General features: G+C 35.8%; 3 protein-coding genes across 3 annotated transcripts in view; all 3 read right to left on the reverse strand.

Moving 5' to 3' along the window:
* LOC129755884 (axin) overlaps positions 1-25,428 on the reverse strand; it is a 357,557-nt gene that overhangs the window by 97,511 nt on the left and 234,618 nt on the right. The window lies entirely within an intron of this gene.
* LOC129753259 (odorant receptor 94a-like) lies at positions 6,377-7,131 on the reverse strand. Its single transcript, XM_055749057.1, has 3 exons — positions 6,841-7,131; positions 6,516-6,782; positions 6,377-6,427 (listed from the first exon to the last, which is right to left on the reverse strand). Exons 1-3 carry the CDS (start codon positions 7,129-7,131, stop codon positions 6,377-6,379), a joined length of 609 nt encoding a protein of 202 aa, XP_055605032.1.
* On the reverse strand, positions 21,978-22,543 carry LOC129753260 (odorant receptor 94a-like). Its single transcript, XM_055749058.1, has 3 exons — positions 22,508-22,543; positions 22,184-22,450; positions 21,978-22,028 (listed from the first exon to the last, which is right to left on the reverse strand). Exons 1-3 carry the CDS (start codon positions 22,541-22,543, stop codon positions 21,978-21,980), a joined length of 354 nt encoding a protein of 117 aa, XP_055605033.1.

Genomic DNA, 25,428 nt, shown 5'->3' on the forward strand with positions numbered 1-25,428 from the left:
ATTCGCCGTTTTCAAAATTCGATACCGAATTATATTTAATCGAACATTTTCTCTTTTAAATTCCAATTTTAAACCGTATACTGCTTCATTGCTTATCGAAACCCGTCAATGTATTTGTTCAATAATTTTTCATATTTTTCTCTTAAAGATCGATTAAAATATCAATTCGAAGACGTCAATCAAAAAAAATCTAAAACAAATAAACATTTAAACACAAATAAGCAAGTATCTAGACAAATAAAATATAGATTGCTAATCATTATATTCACTTTTTTTTAAAGAGGTTTGCTGAATAGATCTTTTTATATCTTATCGAATACTTACAGCTTTTTTTCAGTGAGTTTTGAAAAACAAGTTGAGTTTTGAAAAACAGGTTGACTACAAAGAGCGGACAGATTTGACAAAAAAAACTTTGCTCAGTTTTGGAAAAAAAACAGCACATTTTTGAATGTTTTCAAATGCTTTGCGCTGCACTTGTGTATCGTTTTTCTCTTTCAGCACTTCGACTTTTCAAATGCTCGGAGTATGGAAACGAAAATTGTGGTGGAGGTACCCAGTGTCTTGTTAAAACGTTAAGCTTTGTGATATCATCAATAGTTGAGTAAGGTTTAGGATGAGCCTTCAAAACACACCTATATCTATTTCACAGACTAATGAGTCTGCAGTATATGCGAACGTCTGATCATTCTGGAGGCCAGATTTGCTAGTAGAACTTGGAAACATTTCGATGCTTCTATGGTTCAGTTGCAGATGTACATATGTTCTTACCCCTTATAATCTTCGGTGGCATGCATGTTTCTGAAAGCAGAGACTAACGGTAGCAGATCCGGATGTCTGCAAAGTTTGATCGATCAGATTTTCGGTTGCTACATCTGGAAATAATATAAACTATAGAGTTTTTGACAGTTCTTACGCACACTTGTCCACGAATATGGAAAAGGAAAAATAACCTCCAAAATTTTAGTTAACAAAATGTTGATGTCCGTTCAAGTACATGATGGCTTTTGAGGTTACTTTCCAACAGTTAAAAAGTGTCACTGAAAAGGTCAGAATTATTTCTCAAATATTTCTAGCCCAAAATAGAAGTATTATTGAAAATTTTCATCTGTGGACACGATAAAAATTTTTTTTTAAGAAAACCATCAAGTATAGTAAACATGCATAAATAAGAAATCACTTTATGATCAACTTGAAAATAAATGTTGACTTCTTCCAGGCCCTTTCAAGAAATCATTCAGAATTAGTCACTAACAACCGACGTTTCTGGTACTGGCGCTTAAAACAACTCTGGATATCGGTTAATAAGAAAAACAATCTGCTGTCATGCTTAAGGAAATTCCTTAGAGAGTGAGGTGCAAGCTTTACCCTTTTCGCACACCCGAAGCCAACACGAAGTAATGCATGCGCATACCCAATTCAAGCATATTTTTAAGCAGCTATTGAATTCTTATGCACGCGTAAAAATGGTAATGTCAGTGTTAAGATATTTTGACACATGAAAAAGTTATATTTCATCTAAATAGAGTTAAAAAATTTGTGACCATTTTAATGATGATTTTTTTTCCGCTTGGGGGGGGTGATCACCCCCATCACCCCCCCCCGTAGATCCGCGCATGCATACTACAGGCTCGTTAACAGTCCCTATTGGCAATTTGCAGCTCGAACCGACGCTCAGGGGGCACTGCGATCAAAATGATGATGTTATAAATACAAATGTCAAAACGCGTAGTGGTTTTGCAAAACATTAGAGAGAAAATGAAGAAATCTCGGTGTGAAATGAGAAATTTATTCGGATTGGTTATGATAGTAAGGTAAGAAAAATTATATAAAGGGTGATACGGTCAAAATTTGGTCAATATCAACTGGACGTATATTCAGTTGTCAAAATGCCGTCCAAGGAAGAAGAGCAGCGTATCAAAATTTTGCTCGCGCATCGCGAAAATCCGAGCTACTCGCACGCAAAGCTGGCAAAATCGTTAAAAGTTGCCAAATCAACCGTTACAAATGTAATTAAAGTGTTTGGGGAACGTTTGTCAACAGCCAGGAAGTCTAGATCGGGGGGAAATCCAAAACCGGAAGCCGCCGAGACGACAAAGAGAGTTGACGGTTGTTTCAAGCGAAACCCTAACCTCTCTCTCCGAGATGCCGCAAATAAGCTGGGTCTGGGTGTGCATCGAGCCAAAAAACGAGCCGGACTATCGACTTACAAGAAGGTAGTGAATCCAAATCGCGATGATAAACAAAATACGACGGCCAAAGCTGATGCTGACGAAGTTTGACTGCGTGGTAATGGACGACGAAACCTACGTCAATGCCGACTACAAGCAGCTTCCGGGACAGGAATTTTATGCGGCAAAAGGAAGGAGAAAGGTAGCTTTCCAGCACATGAAACTGTCAAAGTTCGCGAAGAAATATCTGGTTTGGCAAGCCATTTGTACCTGTGGCTTTAAAAACAGCATTTTCATAGCTTCCGGGACTGTCAACAAAGAAATTTACGTGAAAGAGTGTTTGAATAAACGTGTGTTGCCTTTCCTGAAGAAACACGGTTGTTCCGTACTGTTTTGGCCGGATTTGGCATCTTGCCATTACGGTAAAGAGGCCATGGAGTGGTACGCCGCCAACAACGTGCAGGTGGTTTCCAAGGACAAGAACCCTCTCAACACGCCAGAGCTCCACCCAATTGAGAAATACTGGGCTATTGTCAAGCGGAATCTAAAGAAAACCAAAAAAACTGCTAAGGACGAGCAGCAGTTCAAGGCAATCTGGCTTTCTGCGGCGAAGAAGGTGGACAAGGTGGCTGTACAAAATCTGATGGCAGGGATTAAGCGTAAGGCCCGGAAATTCGGATTTGGAAAAGCAGAAGCCTAACTGAATATTTTTCCTGAATTCTATACTAATTAAACTTGAAAAAGAAATTTAATTTGATTTTTAAAACAAACGATTTCACTGATTTACACGCGTTTTCCCTTGACCAAATTTTGACCGTATCACACTTTAACATTCAAGTTGGTTTTTGTTAAAACCGTTTCATCATTCGATCAAATGTAGTAATAAAACCAATATACATCATTCTTCAAAAAACAAGGTGACACCTCAAGCACGCCATCATGTGAAGAAAGTTCTAGCAATCATGCGCGCAAAATAATCTGCACGTAGCGGCTACGTGAAAAACTACATAATTTGTTCTGAATTCAGTTTACTCTTCCGTAGACATTTTTTATTTTATGGATGAACATGTTCGAATATTTTTTTCTCGTTTTGTATGTTTGTATGTAGTGTTGAAGTTGAATGTTTGTATGTAGTGGTAATTCATCAGTTTGCTCAAGAGCTCAAGCCTCTTATCCAACTCTGGCACAGCCATTAATATCATATCATCTTTGGTGCAGTATTCCAATCGACATCGAAAATTTGCAACCTCTTCTTCGGGTATAGTTTTATTTAAGCATTTCTTCGACTAAATTGTTCACATAAGAGTAACTGTAGAAGAATAAAATGCGTTTTTCCTCCTCATTGAAGTGGCGCTAACCGTAATATTATTAAAAATGTAACATGGAATACGTTTGCATATGTATTTACAAGCTGTTTTCATAAAAAAAAACCATCCAAATCAAACCCGATGTCTTTCATAAACGTTCATTGAAGATATTTTAGTAGATATGTACCTATGTATTATCGGCCTTTCCAAATCTAGCTGTTTCAACTAATTTATATATATAAAAATGAATTTCTGTCTGTCTGTCTGTCTGTCTGTCTGTCTGTCTGTCTGTCTGTCTGTCTGTCTGTCTGTCTGTCTGTTCCCTATAGACTCGGAAACTACTGAACCGATTTGAGTGAAACTTGGCAGGGTGGGGTATTGGAGGCCGGGGAAGGTTCCTATTATGGTCTGAGACCCCTCCCTCTCTCATGAAGGGGGCGAGGGGCCTCCTGAATAAAAGACAATTTTTTGCATAACTCGAAAACCAATCAAGCAAATGGTATCAAATTTGGCATGGGGTGGTATTTGGGAACGAAGAATATTTCCATGAATGTAAAGTACCCCTCCCTCCTCTCAGTGGGGTGATATAAAGGGGGGAGGGGGCCTACTTTACAATTTTTCAAATAACGGGAGAAATAATCAAGCTAATGAAACCAAATTTGGCATGGAAGAGGAATGTAATACAAGAAATTGTTCTATGATTATTTCAGATCCCTCCCTCCTTCCAGTGGAGATACATGAAGAAGGGGGGGGGGCTAAACCCTTTTTTATTGCATAACTTGAAAACTATTCGAGCAAATGAATCCAAATTTGACTTGGAAGGGTATTTGGGAACGATAAATAGTTCTATGAATATTTGGTACCCCTCCCCCCATCCAGTGAGGAGATAGAAAGTGGGGAGGGGGCTTCATTACAATTTTCAGAATTACTGGAAAACTAATCAAGCAAATTAAACCAAATTTGGAATTGGAAGGTATTTGGTTACAATGAAAGTTTCTATGATATTTTGAGAACCATCCGTTCTTCCAGTGGGAAAATCTTAAGGGAGGAGGGTGCTTCCTTCCACTCGGGAACTTGCCCAGCAAATAGAACGAAATTTGGCTTGGGAGGATATTTGAACACAAGGAATGTTTTTGTGAATATTTGGTACTACTGCCTTTTTTCCAGTGGGGTGATAGGAAGGAGAGAGGGTGGCTCCTTTACAGTTTTTCGCTAAATTCGAGAACCAATAGAGCTAATGGAAATAATGTTGGCATAGGTAAGCATTTGGATACGTAAAATAGTTATTTGCTTATTTCAGACTTCTTTCTCCTTCAATTGGGGATACAGTTAGGAAAGACGGGAGCTCACATGATTGTTTTGCATAAACCAAGAATTTTTCTTACAAATGGAACGATCCACTTCTTCCAGGTAGGGGATAGGTAGGAAAAGGGATTGATACAAATTTTATAGCATAACTCGACAACTAATAAAGCAAAGAAACCAATTTTTGAGTGAGATAGTATCCGAGCACAAGAAATGTTTTTCCCTGTGGTTTAGCAATCTTTCCCTCCATTCAGTGGAACGATAAAAAGTGGGAAGAGGGTCTCTCATACACTTTTTTTATATATTTCGATAACTAACCGAAAAAATGGAATCAAATTTGTATGTATGGAGCATATTTGTGTACGGAAAATGTTTCTTCGATGGGTTGAGACACCCTTCTCTTGCCAAAAGGGAGATATAAAGTGGGGAGAGGGTCACCCATTTTTTGAATAACTCGAGAACTTATCGAAAATTGAGCCGTATATGACATGGGATTGTATTTGTATACCAGAAGGTTTTTTCGGATGATATAAGACTTCCCTTCCTTTCATTAGGGATAAAGGAATGGGGGGAAATGGTCACTCTAACAATTTGTATAACAATTCGAGAACAAATAGGTAAAATAAGTGTCCCGTGACGTTTTTTTGTTACAAAAAATGTTTCTATGATAGTTTGAAACCCTCTACACATCATAAAGGGACAACGAAGATTTCATATACAAAAAAATATTTTGGCATAAGCTATGAACTTATGAAGTAAAGAAATCCAGAGTCATAAAAAGGATTAAAACACGGATTAAAAAAAATTAATGAAGATTTCAAAATAAAAAAAATGCATTTTCTTTTAGAAAAAACATTTCAACAATTTTGAAATTGAATTTTATAATTTTGTGTAAATAAATGAAAAGATAATAACTAAGTACCAAAAATTTCAAAAACTTCTGGAAGGTGTAGCAAAGCACACCGGGTCAGCTAGTAGTTATATATATATGATAGTTAAATGTTAAATCTTTTTACCTCTTATATTATTGGTTTATTTGGTTTCGGTTCACATAATACACCATCTAAAGCAAATTGTAAGCTGTATAAAGTGAAATCGACAGAAATATTAGGAAAGTTGTCCGAGAACTGTCTCAATGTTATTCATACAACTGTAGTGACCGGACGTCATTCGTAGAACACATTTTTCAATTTTCACGGATCAGTTCTTTAAGACGTCTATCCTTCCAAAATTTCTTTACTCAACTGCCTTTTCTCACTTCTGCTCAAAAGCTTTTCAATATCGATTCACAAACACTTTTTAACCCATCTTCACTAACGCACACCAATATGCAGGCTTTATTCAGACTGACATTCATCTGCGACTCTCATGACACTCATGCACACTCTTACACCTCAACTTAACGAAGGCTACGGCCGTCTCATTTGCGCGTTCACGGTTATCTAAATTCGATCAACATAACTATTCTTACTATTCAAATATTCTAATACTCCTATTCCCTACAACAACCACTGTTTTTATAAATATTAAAGTGTACCTTTTGAAAAATCCTGTTAGTTTCACCAATTTATTTTAACGGTTTTGGCGCGCCCTGCTTCAAAATACACCTTTCAGTGACGCGTAGAAAGAGTAAGCAAAGTTCATCGCCTGAAAAATGTGAAAACAATTATTGGAAGAGGAGATATTCGTCACTAACTAAAAATTCCAACTGTTTAAAAAAAAACTCGATATTTACCGATGTGAACATGCTCAAATCATAGATGAATAAACCTTCCGCTTTGAGAACCATGGGGCTGCTGGTGAAAGTCATCATCAGAGTGAGATCCTTGCGAAGGGCTTTATCGTAGCTGATCCAATCCAATGAATACAAAACGGCCGTAAGCTGCTGGCTTTTGTGAGCTATCTCGGTACCGTAGTAACAAGGTAGGTAAATTTTCAACATCATTAGAAGGACGTATACAATCATCATAATGAAAAGCGTCATTTCACTATTTGGGCCAATCTGTGGGATGGGCATGACGAGTTAAAACAACGATTTATGATATTTAATGAGAATTTACCTTTGTTATACGGAACGCTGCGGCGCACATGGTAAGTCCAACGACACAAATCAGGGCGAACATAGGAATGGAGCTTGTTTCTTCGGTTTCTCTCAAGAAATTTTTCAAAATTTCAATGTGTCGTACATGCTTCATGAAAAGTTCTCTTCGATCCAAAGACGAAATGTTACCGTTAAGGTCGCCCAATCTTTCCTTCACAAAATCTAACTGAACTGTCATGCAAGCTAACAAGAAGCATATCTGAGCATCACCAGCATAGCTGTACAGGGCATATATGTTCAATCCGATCATTTCATAAATCGTTAACAACCAGTAGTTGAACTTATAATCCGGACCATACGGAATTCCGAAGACCCATTTTTGGGATGGCAATTTGCTGTAGCTTTCATAGTAAAAGGGATGAGATAATATACAAAGCGAAGTAAACATTCCTACGTAGAACATAATCATGACCAAAGTATTAAATCTATTTATGGTTTCATTGTAGATGGCTATCTCATGTTCATTTCTTGGAGCAAAATTTTCTGATTGGGTCTGTTTTAACAAACTCTGCAAAACTTTCGATTGTTTGCAGGTTGAAACCACCCTAATCATTATCACTACTATATAAATGCTAATGTACAAAGCATCACTCCAGATTTCGGAGTAGTTTTCAAGTTTAAAAATCGAAACAACCATCGATACACAAAACGCATAAATCATTGTTCCATTCAACATCCAACGGTAGATTTTAAATGCCAGAGACTCATCCGGTTCGTTCCAAACTCCGAACACTCGATATGTTAGAAATACTATTCTGATTGATGGTGGATACGATAGGTCTTGGTTCAACCATCGCCATTGACGGAATCTAGAATATATAGGGGAGAATGAGGATACTTGATCCCTGAGGATACTTGATTCCTTTGCTATATCTCGAAACTGGAATGTCTTACAAAGATCAAATGTTCTAGAAAAATGTGCCAAAATGAGCAAAATAACAATGCTTGTAGTTTAAAAAATTTTAACAAAATAATTGTTTGAGTAATTTAACTTTGTTTGAAAAATTTCACAAATTGTAACATGAAGATCTTTTTTCATCACTTTAAAATGTTCCTTACATGGGAAAATTATGAAAAAAATATTTGTTCCAATACATCAATCGTTCGAGCGTAAAATGAACTTCATAATGCCATATTTTCAAAGCAATGGAAAACTCTCAACTTTTTTCAGAAAAAGTTTTCTAAAATGATGATTATGGGTACACTTGATCCCTTAGAGTTGGGTACAATTGATCCCCCTTCCAAACGGCATATTCTTCTTCTGAATTGATCGTTATGATTGCTGATTACGAAATTACTAATATTTATCCAAAAACTAATATTTATCAAACAATTGTCTGAAGAAAAGAGCAGAAATAATTAATTTTCTTTTAATTATAAAAAAATAGCGCCTTTAAGTATGCAATGTTGTTAGCGTTGAGACAAAGTTATAGAATTTTCTTCTTATGTCTGCTATAAATTGTGAAATGAGAACAAACATGATCAAAATAGTCAATTAACATTCTATCTTGGGGTTTTGTTTGATTTTTATACAAGGATTAGGGCTTCCTGAATAAAAAATCAAGTCTCCTTCAATAGGGGATCAAGTCTCCCCTAACTTCGAAAAAATCGCAATTTTTTTACTCCCACGAAAATGCTTATAGTTCATCAACGGGTTCAAGTATCGTTCTAATTTTTGGAGCATAGAAACTTGAAGTTACAAGCTGTAAGAAAATGTCAAAGACGGCGAGTTGCTAAATTTTTCCAAAAAGATATGGTAAAAATAAGAAAAGGGGATCAAGTATCCCCACTCTCCCCTAATTGAGAAATTAGAACACTTGTGTGTAACTAAATTGAAAGAATTCGTCTGTTAATATTATAGAAACTTGCTCTCACCTCGAAAAAAGTGTCTTCAGCATTTTTAAACGTGTCAACCGGAGCTGAATTTAATTTGAAATAAAATTCTTTGTAAGAAACTGACAAACATAAGATTGTCTGGCAGTACGTTATATGACCTTAAGCCTCGGCGTTGAGCAATCATTATCGTGAATTCTTTTTAATTAGGTACCGACTGGTTACCAGGTTGATCGGTTCCCAAGCACTTTGGCTCTAAATAACACCTACTCACAGTGATGGAGCAAAAATACGAAATAGCTTCACCGTGCAGTAGCCAGTTTTTTTGTGGAGAGTGCCCAGATTTTACAGACTTTCAAAATTGAGCGATAAAATCAATATTCATGTATCGGATTTGATCCGTAAGAGGCAGATTAGACTGAAATCTGGCTTGTATATTCATTGGTATTTGACCAATCATTCATGAAACTACTTTTTTTTTCAAATAAGATCGACATGGTAGTAGGAAACAGTGTTAATTGTTATATAGTTATCAAGTTATCAACTCGAAAATAACCCGAACACCATAGCACAAGCAAAAAGCCCCCCCCCCCCCCCCCCCCCGCTCTTACGATTCGTCAAACTTAAGTCCCAAATTTGTGATTTTCCTTATGCACAGACACACACAGACTTTTTTTTTCAAAATTGCCCAGATTTTTCATCCTCAACACCTGGCATCCCTGGTTGTTTGTGACGATTTTTTGTGTGTATTAGGCCGGAACAAATTTCAAATCCTTATTTTGTCACTCGGAGTTATAACATCGCGAGGGCGGGTTGGAGGGGGGGGGGGGGGTTGGTGGGTGACAATAAAAAAATTGCAGACTATATCATTGCACAAAACCTACAAATCAAGTAATTTTTTCTAGAAAAATTCAATAAAATCAAAAATACAAATGTGAAATAACTTTTATCTTCTCAAATTTAGTTTTAGTTTCTAGTTTCTTTTCGAAATTTCCATGAAATTCTTCCAACTTTATTTATTTCCCCCTTCGAGTATTTTTTTGGAAATTTTGCCGATCATTAAATTTTGTGGAGCTTTCTTTTTTACTTGCTCAAATCACATTTTGAATTGAGTTTGGGCATTTTCAATCGTGCAACTTGTTGGTCTCGAAAAAATTCATTCATGGCTCTGTTCTGGGCGTCATAACTGTTTTCTCGCTACTCCTACCGGTTTTCGGTCTCGGTAAAGTTATTGTCGTTATCGCGTGAGGACAAAATAAAAAAAAACTTAAAGTAACATTTTCTGAACAAGTTTTCGCATTTTCTTTACAAAATTTCAAATCAAAACCCGGGAACCTGAAATTTATTTTATAAATCTGCAAAACTCTGTCGTTTGTTTTGACCAAAAAGAAATTGTTTTATGTATTCGAAAAAACTTGCAAAACTACACACCCTACTAAACAATGCTATTTTTCGAATATTGTTCGGTGATGCAGACTATACTTTGAGACAGGGCCGTAGGAAGAACCGGCTCATGGGGGGGGGGGGGGGGGGGGGTGAGGGGTGGGGTTTTTGATGACAATTTTTTTCCTTGAACATTTTTGCTCAAACAAGTGATAAAAATGTAGGTAAACATATGAACTGAGTACAAATTATTTAAATTAAAGTTATTTTGCATTAAGATTTTTTTTTTTAAAGTAAATCCTAGGAGTTACTATTTTTTTTTTTCATGCAGCTTTAAAAATATGTCAGTTGCCTCAAGAAAAGTATTTCAATGACCATAGTACTTTGAAATATACAAGGTAGGCTATTCCGCTTTCTTTCAACGTATTGGTAAAAGGCCCCAAAAATAGTTATGGAAAAAACTGGCAAATGTATGGAATTTTTCAGAAAATCATTTTTTTCTTTAAATTGACAATCATTAAAATTATGAGAAAAATATGCAATGATGCATTTTAATGCAACGAACAATATTTGGGTTTTCAAAATAGCTGAAAATAATATACAACGGGCTTTTGGTCGATTTTAAACTAAAATTTGTTGATTATTTTGCCTTGTGTGGTCTTTTTCTTGTGCAGTTTGAACAAAAAAATCAAACAAATTGATTATTTATCACAGAAATATGAAGTATTTTACATCTTTATCAAATTTTGAACATAGACAGAAGAAAATATTTAATTTTTTGCTCTTTAAAAAGAGGGACGGTGATGAAAATTTCCTTTGAATGCTCGTTATTTATGGTTCAGATCCAAAAATCCAAAGCAAAAAATAGTTTCCGATGAGCCTGAAGAATCAATCTTTAATCTGAGGCCCTTTTCAAAGGAATCGAATAGCTATTGACGGAGAAATTAATAATTTTGATTGCCATTCTATATAAAACTGCCAAATTTTCATAACTATTTTTGTTGGTATGCAAGCATGCTGTGTACATACACGGAGCTTTCAAGTGAGGTTAAGCGCAATGGCCTACCTGTTATTTTCCATGTACTATGTTCAATGACTGGTGTGCCAACTGTACCGTTGATACCGTTGATAAAAGTCGCGAGTGATACAATGATGTAGAAACGACTATAATTGAAACAAAAAAAAAGTTTTTAAACGCTTCATTTAGAAAAAAAAACTTTTCTTACTCATTTAAATTAGCAAGCAAATTTTTTCGAGCTTAACGATTTTAAGCATGGGTGAAAATGTATCAAATATTCTGTAATAAAAGAAAAAAAAATAGGGTTATGGTTCAAATAACGGTAATTTTCTTCTCTTGTAAACTCGATTATAATTTAAGATTTTAGTAAGTACCTTTGATTTTGAAGAATCTGCAATATATGAGGCCCTTGAAGCCAAAAGGGTATAAGCAGGGCCGTAGGAAGAACCGACTCATGGGAGGGGTTTTGATGACTGATTTTTACCTATGATGTGTTGCCCAACAACGTACGAATAAAAAAAAAAACAAATTATATTTGTTACTATTTATATGATTATTCATTTTTAAGATTTCTTTAATAGTTTTTGTATTAAAATGTAACTTTAGAAAAGTGGTCCTTAGCCTAAAGAGTGAGTTAAAAATTTTTAATGAAACATTTAGAAACAATATATGGAATTTGCTTTCATCGAAAGTTAAAATTTAAGAATTTGTTCAAGAGTCTGGTAGGTCGAATTTTGGGCGTAAAATAAGTTATTTTTAAGCTTGCCTTCAATTTATTTAAATAAAACGTATTCTGTAATCAAATCATACAATCCCAATCTTCCAAACTCTTTTGCAAATTCCAAGAATTTAACCTCTGTAGAAAATAAATGAAAAATTAAAAAAAAAACAATGAGCGATAACAAATTTTGGGATCAAATTCACTTGATGCAAACTTAAACTAAATTTATGATTTCAGTTTGAAATTCAGCTTTAAAAAAGCTTCAATATCAATAATGTTAATCAATACACCGAGAAAATATAAAATTTTGTGCAGATTTTTCAAGTGAAGATCAGATACTTGTTTTTTTTTAACACGAAATATTTTTCATAAAGAATCAATTCCATAATGAAATTCCTGTGGGTTATTTAAAAATATATAATTTGGGATATTTGGCATGAAACAAAACATAGAAAATTAACTCAAATTCTACATTATATCTGTGATTTTCAGCTGAATTGTGTGTATAAACTTATTATGATTAAGAAAAATAAAATCTGGAAATTGACAAGAAAATTTTTATGTTCATGTTCTCTTGAATTCTTTTACAATTTTATGTTCATTGAAAAACTCATTCACTCATTCCTGAATTTTAAATCTGAATTCTGAACCTGAATTTAAAATTGATCTTGAACGAATTTCCATACCATTTCTGAAATGTACAACAAATACGATTTCCGAATCCTAATTCCAGATCAGAATTTTATGAGCCGAGTTTTAGAGCCATCATTCATAAATCTTTTATTTAAATTTTGTTCGCTGGTTTAATCCTGATTCACTTTTTCAATTATTTATTTTTAATCTGAATTTTGAATCAGAATTTAAATGTAAATTTCAAATGAGGCCCTTGGGGCCAAAGGGGTATAAGTGCATGAAAGCTAATTTCGAGAAAACAGGCTTTTAAGTTGTTGTGTTTGGCAATTTTCCATATATTTTTCGAAAATTTAAATTTTGCTTGGGAACGTAAAAGTATGTTAATAAAATTAAAAAAATCTGAAAAAATCATCAAATATAGTTTGAAATATAAAAAATCGTTTGCCATCATTAACTCAAAATCGACCATTTTGTCACTTATACCCCTTTGGCTCTGAGGGCCTCTAATGATGGATCTGAATCTGAGTTTTCAATTTTGGAAACTTTTAATGTTTAAATTTTGTTTTAGACTAAAGTTTAAGAACTTCGAATTAAAATGTAAAACAAAATTCTCCTTTTTTTCATATTTGGAAAACTATTATCAAAATATTGAAAATGCAAAGGACTTTCGAAAAACATAATTCAAATTTGATATGAAATGCAACACCGAATCAGGATTTCAAAGCAGCTTTTCATTCCTAATTTCTTATGATTATACGAACTGAAAATCAAGAATCCTAACTTGATACAGGATCAGAAATACGAAAATATGTAGAAATACAATTTTGGTTATGGGAATATAGAATCAGAACATCCAAAATGGGTTTAGTTTAAAATTTAATATTCAGTCCTGATTTTCTATAACAAAGTTGCCAGATTGTCCGACAAATAATATAAATATGCCCGGATATTTAATATAAAATTTGGGAAAAATCCGGTCTGACCCGGTTGCCCGGATTTCATTGGAAAAGCCGGGTTTGTTCTCATTCTCATTTTTAAATCAAACTTTTGAAAAAAAAAATAATGAGTTGTTAAGTATTTTTTATTTATGCGTCCAAAACATTTGGAGCAAGTTTAAAAAAAATCAGGAAGGTTTATTCATGTTCTTTTCATGATTCTTGATGAGCAATTCCCAGGTTTTTATCAAAATTGTCCGATATTGCCTGGATTATGGTAGACAATTTTGAAATCAAATACCCGGATTTGGCCAGGTTTCAAAATAAAACAGCCCAGATTTGTCCGGCCCGGATACGTGCTGAAAAAATTCTGACAACCTAAGTCTATGAACAAGTGAGAAAATTTTGAAAAACTGTCGTAAAATTTTGAGCTTTGGATGCGTTTTTGAGATTTTGGCATTAGTTTTTAGTCTAGATTGTTTTTCTTGAATATGTTTGCTCTATTATCCTAATTTGATTATGGATTGAAAATTTTGAATGTAAAGTAGAATACCTCGCTTGCTTTTTTGGACCCTCATGGGGGGGGGGGGGGGGGGTTTAACCCCCAACCCCCTCCCTCCCGTTCCTACGGCCATGGTTATAAGTACATGTAAGCTTATTTCGAGAAAATAGGCTTGTAAGTTGTTGTGTTTGGCAATTTTTCATATACTTCTCGAAAGTTTTAATTTTGCTTTGGAACATAAAAGTATGTAAATAAAATTCCTAAAATCTGAAAAAACTCACCAAATATAGTTTTAAATATGAAGAATCGTTTGGCATCATTAACTCAAAATCGACCATTTTGTCACTTATACCCCTTTAGTTTTGAGGGCCTCATATGTAAATAATGTTTAATTAAATTTCCAGCTGAATTTTTTCCTGAGGATAAAAAACAAGTTCAAAACTATAATTTATTATTTTATGTTTCATAAATTAAATCCTGCAAAAAAATGCTAAAAAATAAAATATAGATTTTTCAAAAAAGGTGTTCTTTGAAATGAAACTAGATCTTATCTTATATATGTGATTTTCACCAGATTTGTGTTTCTAAACTGATTTTGATTGAATTCAAAATTTCATGTATTTTTATTTTAAATAAAATAATTTCCTTAAATTTGAAGCATTAATAAAATTCTTACATTGATATTTCAATATTGATTGTAAAATTAAATTTGAGCTAAATCGAATGCCAATATTGAATGTTTTTTCCAAGTGTGAATTCTGCATTATGTACCTTTATTCAAAACCTGAATCTAAATTCCAGATAAAAATCCTTTTAATTTTAAACCAAAAAGCTACATTTGTATCAGAACCCTTGACCAAAAATTTTGATTCTGAATTTGTGGTTTTCAATATGAACTTTTTTCACTTTTTGATTCAAAATTGAACTTGTAAATTAAAATATGTGAATAATGAAATAGTTTAACATTTTCAAATTCTTGACTCATTAGTTTGTCTTATGTTTCAACTCCGCTTATAAATTGAGAAAAAAAAGTCAGATTCAAATCTGTAAAATGGTTATAATTATAAATATTGAAACTGATCCAAACTTTTAATCAAGAACAATGAACTGGATACTTAGGGTAACGGACTTATTTTGGACCAGGTACATATTTTGGACCACCTTGCAGCTTTTTTCCAATCTTTCTCTTATATATCTTGTAAATCATGAAAATTTTGAACAAATATAGTTAAAGCTACTTCTTATGATTCTAATCATATCCAATATTCCATTTAAATAAGCTGATAAGAGATAGACAATTGAAAATAAAGTTTTGATTTTTCACAGTTGGGCCAAACCAAGCCAATTTCAGGAGGAAGTGCCATTATTGGACTCAACTTTCAAGAAGTTTTCTGCCTAGGTGTGATAAATTTAACAACTACACACATGTTCACAGCTATGATAAAACACTCGAAAACTAGTTTGCAAGCTCGCAGAATCAAAAAAACTTGTTTTAATCGAAATTCGAGCCATGTCGAAAATAGGTCCTACTTATTTCTTTAGGGACTTATTTTGGACCACCCAACATAACCTGCGTATTAAACTTGCTGTTAAATGTTCATTAACGCAATAAAACGTTGTACGGCGATATGAAAATTATTATGCACACTATTTCAATCGCTTTTTATAAAAAAAATGGAATTTTCGTATTATTTATTTTATTGAAACAACTCGCTAAAGCCCAAAATCGCCCTCAGACCGGGTTCATTTCAATTGGCATATAATCAAGCCGTTTATTGTTTTAATTCATCAGTGTTTTAACTTACTTTTTGTGCATTATGCTTTAAACCAAGTTAATCTTACAATCTACATTAATGGCAACTGTTTGATAAGCAGTTGTCAAAACTACAGCTTAAACAAAAACATGAAAAACTGGACATGCACCAATTTTTTATTAAGTCATTATTTGTTATGTTTCATGAAATTTTTTTGACAGTTTGGTCTAAAAATTACAAACATACAGGGTTGATTTTCGAGAATATAGTTGATTAGGTAGAAAGACGAAATATAAACCCCGTTTAAGAGAAGGGTTGGGAAAAAAACCGACAACAAATCGGCAAATATGTAACTGAGTTTAAAATTTGTAACAGTTGAAATATCTCAGTTAATAGTAGACTAATTTATATAATATATTCAACTATAGCTATGAGATAGTCTTAACGTGATTGAAAACTTAGGAAAAATAATTGTTGAAATGTGTAAAAATTACAAGCGAAAAAGTGCTAAAACTCAAGTTTTTCTGCCCCTGTGGTTATGCAATTATTGAAAAAGAAAACTGATGATTAATTTACTCCAACGATAAATTATTTCGTAGCACAAAAGTTGTTTCAAAGATAAAACTGAACTTTTGCGAATTTTTCAGCGAAAAGAAAACTGGCTTTTAGATGGTTACAAAAATCGCATAATTCTCGCACATTTGAATCTTTTTGAAATCTACGAATTCTACAGAACTGAATCGAAACCAAATCCACTAAGGTTTTGGAAGTCGAAATGCATCAATTTGATGTTGTCAGACTTTCTTAACTTATCATTGGGTCGTCTGAAGAAGATTTGCGTTAAAAAAAATTGATCCTAAAAATAAGCCAACTGGCCAATATTTAACACTGCAGAACAAATTTCGTCGAGATTGCAGTGTGCTGACGGAATTTTCAAAACATTTCAATACACTATATAACGGAGAACTTTTGCTGTTTTTACTCAATTCTTATCGAAAATTACTGTTTTAAAGCATAATTAGTTGTAGAAAAAACAGATGGTTTTAGTAGGAAATATTCAACATACAAGTGTACTCAAATAGAGGCTGGGGAGAAATTGAAGAAACTTAGTTCAGGGATGAATTAACATGAACAAACAAAACATGACTACAAGAATAAGAAAGGAAAAGATAAACTGAATTATTTGCATAATTGCGCATCAATCGCTGTCGTAAATATAGCAAAAATTAGAAAAAAAACTTATTTAGTTTAAGGGTGGTCCAAAATAGGTCTAAAGGGTGGTCCAAAATAGAAACTTGGTGGTCCAAAATACCGACCAGAGCAATGTTCCAAGAAACGAGTTTTAAGGCTTATATCTTGTTACATTGCAACAAACGACGATATGTTTCGATAGAAAAAGCCTTGATCTTCGTAATGAACGGATTAAGTAGTCAAAAATTGTAACATGTACTTTTTTATTTAAAAAAATAGCATAGCCACTTCCCAAAGCGGTCCAAAATTGGTCCGTTACCCTACTAGATATTTTTTCGCAAATTAATGGACTGGGCATATCTAGACAATTTTATCTTAAAATCTGACGAAATAACAGCAAATTGTTGCAACATTTTTCCCAAAATCCAGCAAATATGCAGGCAAATTTCCATTTATTCCGTTTAAATCAAGATGAAAAACACGTGGAAAACTGTTTCTATTTAATCGAAAACCATCAGCCGATTTAAATCATATAAGCTACCAACTGTTTATGTTTTTTTTTGACAAAATTTGTCTAAAAAAATAATTTGTACGCTAGATACATAATTCTAAACACTCAACTGAAATTTGCGTTTGAAGCTTGTTCTAACTTTGTTAGGATTCAATATTGGGGAATAAATAACTATCAACAAAAGAGAATTTTTTTGAAAAACTGTTGTCGAATTGTGGTCCGGGAATGAGATTTCGAGGTCTTGGAGTTGAGATTGTTACACTATTGTTCAGAATGGGGGTAGGCCGTTATCCGAACATACGGTATACACTCCCCCCCCCCCCCCGTTCCTACGGCCATGCTTTGAGACACGGATAAGGTCTATTTTCATGTTAAAGGTTATTACTTATTTTTTCAAATAATGTAAATGATTTCGACGTTTTCAGTCTTTATAAGATGTCAAAACGAGGTTTTATACTACAATCGACGTTTCGGCATAATTTAATTAGCTTATTTCAAGGAATAGTAACTTGTCGTTTTAACTGTCCAGTATGTTTCTCGAATCAACTAAACTATCCGATATTAAAAATTGTTCTCGTCCAGTTGTTGCCGGGGGGTGTTTCTTGTTGTTTGTTTTGGTTAACCGCTATCACTAAAAAAAATCATTTATATTGTTTTTCATCAAATTTCATTTCATCTAATTTCTGTATCAATCGTAAACATCACACACACACAATAGATTGTAAGCCTCCCGGCAACAACTGGACGAGAACAAATTTTCCATCCACCGTGTCACCTTTATCAGTCTGGTCAGCTTCCCGGAAAAGCCGTTCGCGTCCATGCTCGTCGCGGTCGATCGTGTCCTATGTGGTTTTGAGGTCGATGAATAGATGGTCCGTAGAGACTCAGTGTTCACGGCATTTTTGGAGAATTTGTCGTAATGTGAAGATCTGGTTCGTCATAGACCGTCCCTCCATAAAGCCGCCCTGATGACTTCTCACGAAGTCGTTTGCTCGGGGCGTTAGGCGGTGGATTCGGGACAACACTTTGTAGGCGGCATTGCGATTGTCTGTCAGGATCCCTTCGTCCTTATTCCGGCACATTCCGGCTTCCGGCATAAAGCCTTTGCGGGATGCGTTGAGTTTCAGATAGTACTTTCGTGTTTCTTGGACACGTTGCAGCTGCTCGAGCTCTTCGAGTTCGAAAATTCAGACTCGCTGCCTCTTCCGCTGTGGGTAATTTTCCACGTTCCGACGGGTACCTTTCAGCACTACTGCCGCCCGCGCATGGTTTTCTAAGTTCATCACCCTCCTACACTCCTCGTCGAACCAGTCATTCCGTCTTGTTCGTTCCAGATACCCGATGATGTTCTTCGCAGCGCTGTTGATGGCTGTTTTGATGGTATCCCAACAGTCCTCGAGAGGGACTTTGTCCAACTTGCCCTCTACCGGCATCGCTGTTTCGAGCGATTGCGCGTAGTCTGCTGGACCTCAGGTTTCTTCAGCCGTGCGATATTTAACCGAGGCGGGCGTCGGTTTTGTTTGTTGTTCACTACGGAGACTTTTGGGAGCATCTTCACCATCACCAGATAAAGGTTTGACTCGATGTTGGCTCCTCGACAAGATCTGACGTCGATGATGCCCGAGAAGTGCCGGCTGTTTATCAAAACGTGGTCGATCTGTGATTGCGTTTGGTACGATGATCTCCAGGGAGGTGGTGCTGGAAAAAGGTACTACGTACGGCATTTGTTTGGAGGCGGCGAAATCTATGAGTCTTAGGCCGTTTTCGTTTATCAGCTGGGCGTGCTGAGCCTTCCAATTGTCTTTTTGAACTTCTCCTCCTGACCGACCTAAGCGTCAAAATCCCCGATGACGATCTAAATATCATGTTTTAGGCAGCGGTCGTGTTCACGCTCCAGCTGCGCGTAGAATTCGTCTTTGTCGTCACCGGTACTTCCAAGATGAGGCTGTGCATTCTCAACCGGCACATTCGTGCGTCGATCGGCCTTCAATTCGTTGGAGAGCTCGTGAATACTGCCCTTGAAATTTAGGGATCGGCAGTACCATGTTCCGATTTTCCAATCGCTTGTCCCTTTTCGTCGCGAGGGCCTTTGTCGATATTCATCCAAAATTTCTTGTTCATTCTCGTTCGTTGCTGGCTTTTTTTCTCAGTCACGGGCTCGCAAGGCCCGCAGCTGACCCGCAGGAGTATCGTTGACATGGAGAACAGATGCGTACGGAGCCCCCTACCTCAGTCTGCATACGACCAAAGCATCCATCGGGGTTGAGTACCTGATCTCTGCTAAGGTTGCTAAAACCCCAGCTAGCATCACGAGGGGGTAGAGAATCGGAGTTGTAAGACAAGAGGTGATATGACTACTTTCCAAAGGTTTGGTGTATGGGGTCTCGAGTTACACTTTGTCTAGCGTTCGCCAGCCAAGGGCCTTTAACAAATGGTTTTAATTTTTGACGTAGAATTACGTCTTACGGCAACACTATAGTGGGAGGGGGGGGGGGGGGGGGGGGGCAAATTGAAATTTGCGAAAGGATCTCGCGTCACGAAAAACGCCTCTTTCAAAGACATCCTATCTAAAGGATTATGACGTCATCACCAATGCCTGCTTTGATGAGTTTCGTTTTTCCCTACCTACGAAAGGTATAAAACAAAGGGCTCTTTGGTCGACTCGGTTTCTTTCTCTGTTTGCCGTCGAACTGAGCAGACGTTTGCTGCGCTTCGATCTGAGTGTGGACCCCACCAGTGGTAATCCGACTCAGATATCGATTTGCAGTTCAGACCCCGTTCGATTTTGGCAACATTCGATTTTGGCAACATCCGAGCAAAAACCGTTCGTTATTGGCAACATCCAAAAAAGACGTTTTTTTTTTGTTAATTTTTTTATTTTTTATTTTAGTTTCAAATTAATAAAAATTAATGTTAAAAGTAATATAAGCATTGAATTTTTCAATTCGGCTTTATTATAATAGTTTTAAACAGTAAAATCACGAATTTACTGCTTGAAACTAATATAATTGAGCCAAATTGAAAAAAAAAAATGCTAATATAAGGTTCTACATCAATAATGACTAATTTGAAATAAAAAATTAAAAATAAAAAAGTGACAAAAAAAAACCGTTCGATTTTGGCAACATTCGATTTTGGCAACATAAAATTTACGGGCGTGTTGCCAAAAACGAACGGGGTCTGTAGTTCAGTGGCAACCGTGGACCAGTGAGCAGCGATGACGGGCAGCAGTGCTGACGGGCAGCAGCTTAGACAGCCAGCGACAGAGGCGTCCAGTGGATCCTACAGGTTATCGCAAGTGGCGTTGTTTGTCAAATTATGTCACATAGTCGAATAATGTTGCATAATCAAATTATGTCACATGGTCCGATTATGTTGCATAATCAAATTATGCCACATTGTCCGATTATGTTGCATGATCGGATTATATTGCATGATCCGATTATGTCACACGGTCCGATTATGTTGCATGATCGGATTATGTCGCATGGTCCGATTATGTCACATGGTCGAGTATGTTGCATGACCCGATTATGTCACATGGTCTGATTATGTTGCATGACCGGATTACGTCGCATGGTCCGATTATGTTGCAGCATGACCCAATTATGTTACATGGTCGATTATGTTGCAGTGTCCGATTATGTTGCATGACCGGATTATGTCACATGGTCCGATTCTGTTGCATGATCGGATTATGTCACATGGTCCGATTATGTTGCATGATCCGATGATGTCACATGGTCGATTATGTTGCATGGTTGGATTATGTCACATGGTCGATTTATGTCGCATGGTCCGATTATGTTGCATGATCCGATTGTCACACGGTCCGATTATGTTGCATGATCGGATTATGTCACATGGTCGATTATGTTGCATGGTTGGATTATGTCACATAGTCTGATTATGTGGCATGGCCGGATTATGTCACATGGTCCGATTATGTTGCATGTACGGATAATGTCACATGGGTGATTTATGTCACATGGTTGATTATGTTGCATGGTCGGATTATGTCACATAGTCCGATTATGTTGCATGTCCGGATTATGTCACATGGTCCGATTATGTTGCATGATCCGATTATGTCACATGGTCGATTATGTTGCATGGTCGATTTATGTTGCATGGTCGGCGAGTAAAGCGATTAAAATTAAAGGCGTTCAATTGTTTTCAACAAACCTCCAACTTGTGGTCGACGAAAGCTGGCAGCAAAAAATCGAAAGTAGTTGAGTTGGGCCGATGAAATTGTAAGTGCGATGCGATGCGAACCGGCGAGTGCGATTCAATGCGGCGAACCACATTAGATGAAAATGTATGTGAATCGCTTATGCGATTCTGCAGATGTCAATTTGTTCCGACGCTCGAGTCCGCATAGGCTGCGTCCGTAAATTCGCATCGCATCGCTCTCACCATGTCATCGGCCTTATAGTCCGGTGTGTGACTCTAGTCCTTCACTTACTTTAAGTATTTTGGAAAGTGTGATGATCCGTAAGATTGTTCCTTCTCTGAATGAAGTTTTTACGTTTATTTAAAACAAATTAAATTAATATGTAGTAGACGAATATTTCAATCATTTCCGTTTTACCGAAATCAATTTTTTAAACACATTTTAAAACACTCCTTGTAGTGAGGCATAGAAAGAGTATGCAAAGTTCATTGCCTAAAAAAAGGAAAAGTATTAGAAAATATTTTCAACATTAAATTACCTCCTATGCAATATATTATCGAAACACTTGATTTGATTGCTAGACTAGGCAGATTAATTATTCTTTATCTTTTCAGGAATAAAGCATGTTTTGAGATTTCAATAATTACCGTTGTAAACATTGTCAAATCGTAAGGGAATAATCCCTCCGCTTTGATGTCCATTGGCATGCTGGTGATAGTCATCATGATTTTCAAATCCTTGCGGAACTTTTCGTCAAAGCTGATCCAATCCAACGAATACAACACGGTCGTGAGCTGTTGACTTTTGTAAGCTATTTCACTACCGTAATAGCATGGTAGATAGATTTTGATGATCATGATAGCAAGGTAACCAATCAAAAGTCCATACGTCATCGTCTCATCATTTGGACCAAGCTGCAGAAGAATAATATCTTAAGTAATATTTATGATAATAAAAATAAACGATCATACCTTCGAAAGCCGAAACGCTCCAGCGCACATGGTCATTCCGACCCCACAAAAAAGAGCAAACATTGAGGAAGAGTGCATTGTTTCTATCTCTCTCAAATAGTTTCTTAGAACTTCGATATGCAGAACATGCTTCTTGAATATCTCCCGCCTTGTTAGCGATCCAACATCCTGGTTGAGTTCGTTGAATCTTTCCTTTAGAAAGTCCAACTGTACCGTCATGGAAACCAGCAAAAAACATATCTGAACATCATTCGCATAGCTATACAAGGAATAAACGATCAATCCAACCATTTGATAAACAGTCAACAACCAATAGTTGAACTTGTAATCTTCCCCATACGTTATTCCAAAAACCCATTTTTGGGCTGGCAATCATGTGTAGCTTGTGTAATAGAATGGATGGCCCAAAACACAACCGGAAGTAAATATGCAGACGCAAAAGAAGATTACGAAAAAAGTGTTGAACCTGTTTATGATTTCCTTTTTGATTGCCATTTCGTCGGCATTTTTGGGGGCAAAATTTTCCGATTCTGTTAGTTTCATCAAATTCTGTAGAGCTCCAATTTGAACGTAAGACGTGAGCACTCTTACAAATATCACTAGTATATTGATGAGAAGATAGAAGTCATCCTCCCAAATTTTCGCATAATTTTCTGATTTGAAAACTGATACAATCATCGAAACGCTGAAGGCAAAAACCACAGTTGTGTTGAATGTCCAACGATAGATTTTGTACGCCAGAGACTCATCCGTCTCCATCCAAATACCCAAAACCCGATAGATGAGTAACAAAATCCGCACAGATGGCGGATAAGCTCGGTCTTGACTCAACCATCGCCATTGACGGACCCTAGAGAGAATTTTTAAAAATTCTGAGTTTTGAAATGCTTTACTTTTTCATAGGTACTTTTCTTACCTTGACAGTAGTGAAAAATGCTTCATTGGATAGATGAAATCTCAATAGAAATGTTAGTTTTTAAGATTTTGATATTTTAACAATTCAGCGCATAACGAGGAACTAACTCACTGAAGAAATTCGTGTCAATGTTATAATACAACTTGTTGGATAGTAATTATCCAACCATGCTATAATTAATCTTTTCCGACGACTCCTCACTATCATATTATTGATAACATGCATCGGAATTCTAATCATGATTAATAGCAAGGGAATATTTTCCACTTTAATTAACATATAGGCTACACATAAAAATTTAAAAATAACTTGAGAAGAGAAATCACCGTGAATTTGTTTTTTGAATTCAATTTGCGGCTTTATCGGTGAGGGTTAAAGAGTTGAAATGAAAGACGGATAGTAGAACAGAAGAAAATTCTAAGGTGGTGAAAAGAGCGAAGAGCATTTGAAATAGAAGCTTGACCACATGCTAAATTCTTTAAAAATAGCCTAAGCAACATTTTTACGTTTTATTTGTCAAACATACCTACATACATAAATGAAGTGTTTAATAGGAGAGCTTCGTAAGCAGTGAAGCGTCTTTAGACCAAGACAGCTTGAAAGCGATCTCAGAACCTGTCTAAGAAACCCGAGATGAAAATATAAATGTCTATGGTTTTGCTTGAATGAAAATATAAAATAAAAAGCTCGGTGTTATGTTGAAAACTCACCGATGTTGAATTTATTTTTAAAGAATTATACATGGAAAAATTGAGTTACTTATAAAATGTGTTGCGATTACACCTTCATTATAACTAATCGATTGTTGCTCAAAATTTGTTTAACCCCAATTCAATTTTGGGAAGATTTGGGTTGCCGATATACATTTGTAAACTAAAACTTGATTATTCAGCTCTGCATAAAAATTTTGCAGTTGTTGGAAGGGGATGTCAAAGCGGGTCAAAGCGAATTTCAAATGCTTTTTGATGGTGGTGTAAATAAAAAGATAATAATTAAAGCGGAATTTTTGTGGATATAGACCTCGTAAATATTCAAAATTAGATCCAAATCAATTGTTCGTTTGCCGGACATTTGTTTTCGGATCGTTTGACGTTGGATATTGGTGAGTAAATAGAGAAAAATCTGTCTTTTTCTGCCATTTGGAAATAAAGATTCTTTTTCGATTTTCTTTTTCTGCATCACAACGCGATTGAACATCTCCGATGAAACTTTTGGATACATTATAGAAATGAGAGATGATGTGGTCGTTTCCGGGCAGCAATCAGATTCCGGAAGATGAATGAGAAAGATGCAGCATTCGTCGCAAATCGTTCTCGGCATAGAATTCCAAAGAAAAAAAAACAGGAAAGAGAAAGTTGCCTTTTATCTTCAAGAATATGAAGTAATAATAATTAATACTTGTTTTGCGTATTTTAGCCGGCACACCGAAAACCACATATGTTTTCCCATCTTCAGAGGCCCGATTATCCGGAAAGCAGCTGACTAGAGGTTCATGACGCTAAGATTGCTACAGGTTCGTTTTATTTTTCATATTTTACATTAATTATTATTAATCAGCTAATGTCTGTTTCAGTTCGCAAGATGATTGCTGTCCCGAGTTGCTGCCGGCGGAAAGCTGCAGGAAGTGCAATGAATTATTCAAAGCACCAGCACTTTCAACACTAGGCATCAAGCGTCTTCAAATGCGCAAAAAGGCGAGACTGCTTAGACATTGAACCAAATGTATGTGATCAGACAAAAATAACTTTCTAAATGAGCTTACACAAAGTTATTTTTACATACTTCCTCCTTTAATAACAATCTACAGGTAAAATGCATCAACAGTTGGTGTCTTGTGAAAATAATCGACCGAAACCGAAACTCGGGGGTCCAGAAAAAGGTCGAGATGGCATTCAATCTGATCGAGTACGCCGGCAAAATGGATACAATTGGGCTGCTGTGTGCTTTGAAAGAAAAGCCTTTTTTAACAGACCAGGTGAGGGAGAGGATCCTATATCTTAATAAT

Source organism: Uranotaenia lowii, chromosome 3 (genome assembly GCF_029784155.1).
Source record: "Uranotaenia lowii strain MFRU-FL chromosome 3, ASM2978415v1, whole genome shotgun sequence".
Lineage (NCBI taxonomy): Eukaryota > Metazoa > Arthropoda > Insecta > Diptera > Culicidae > Uranotaenia > Uranotaenia lowii.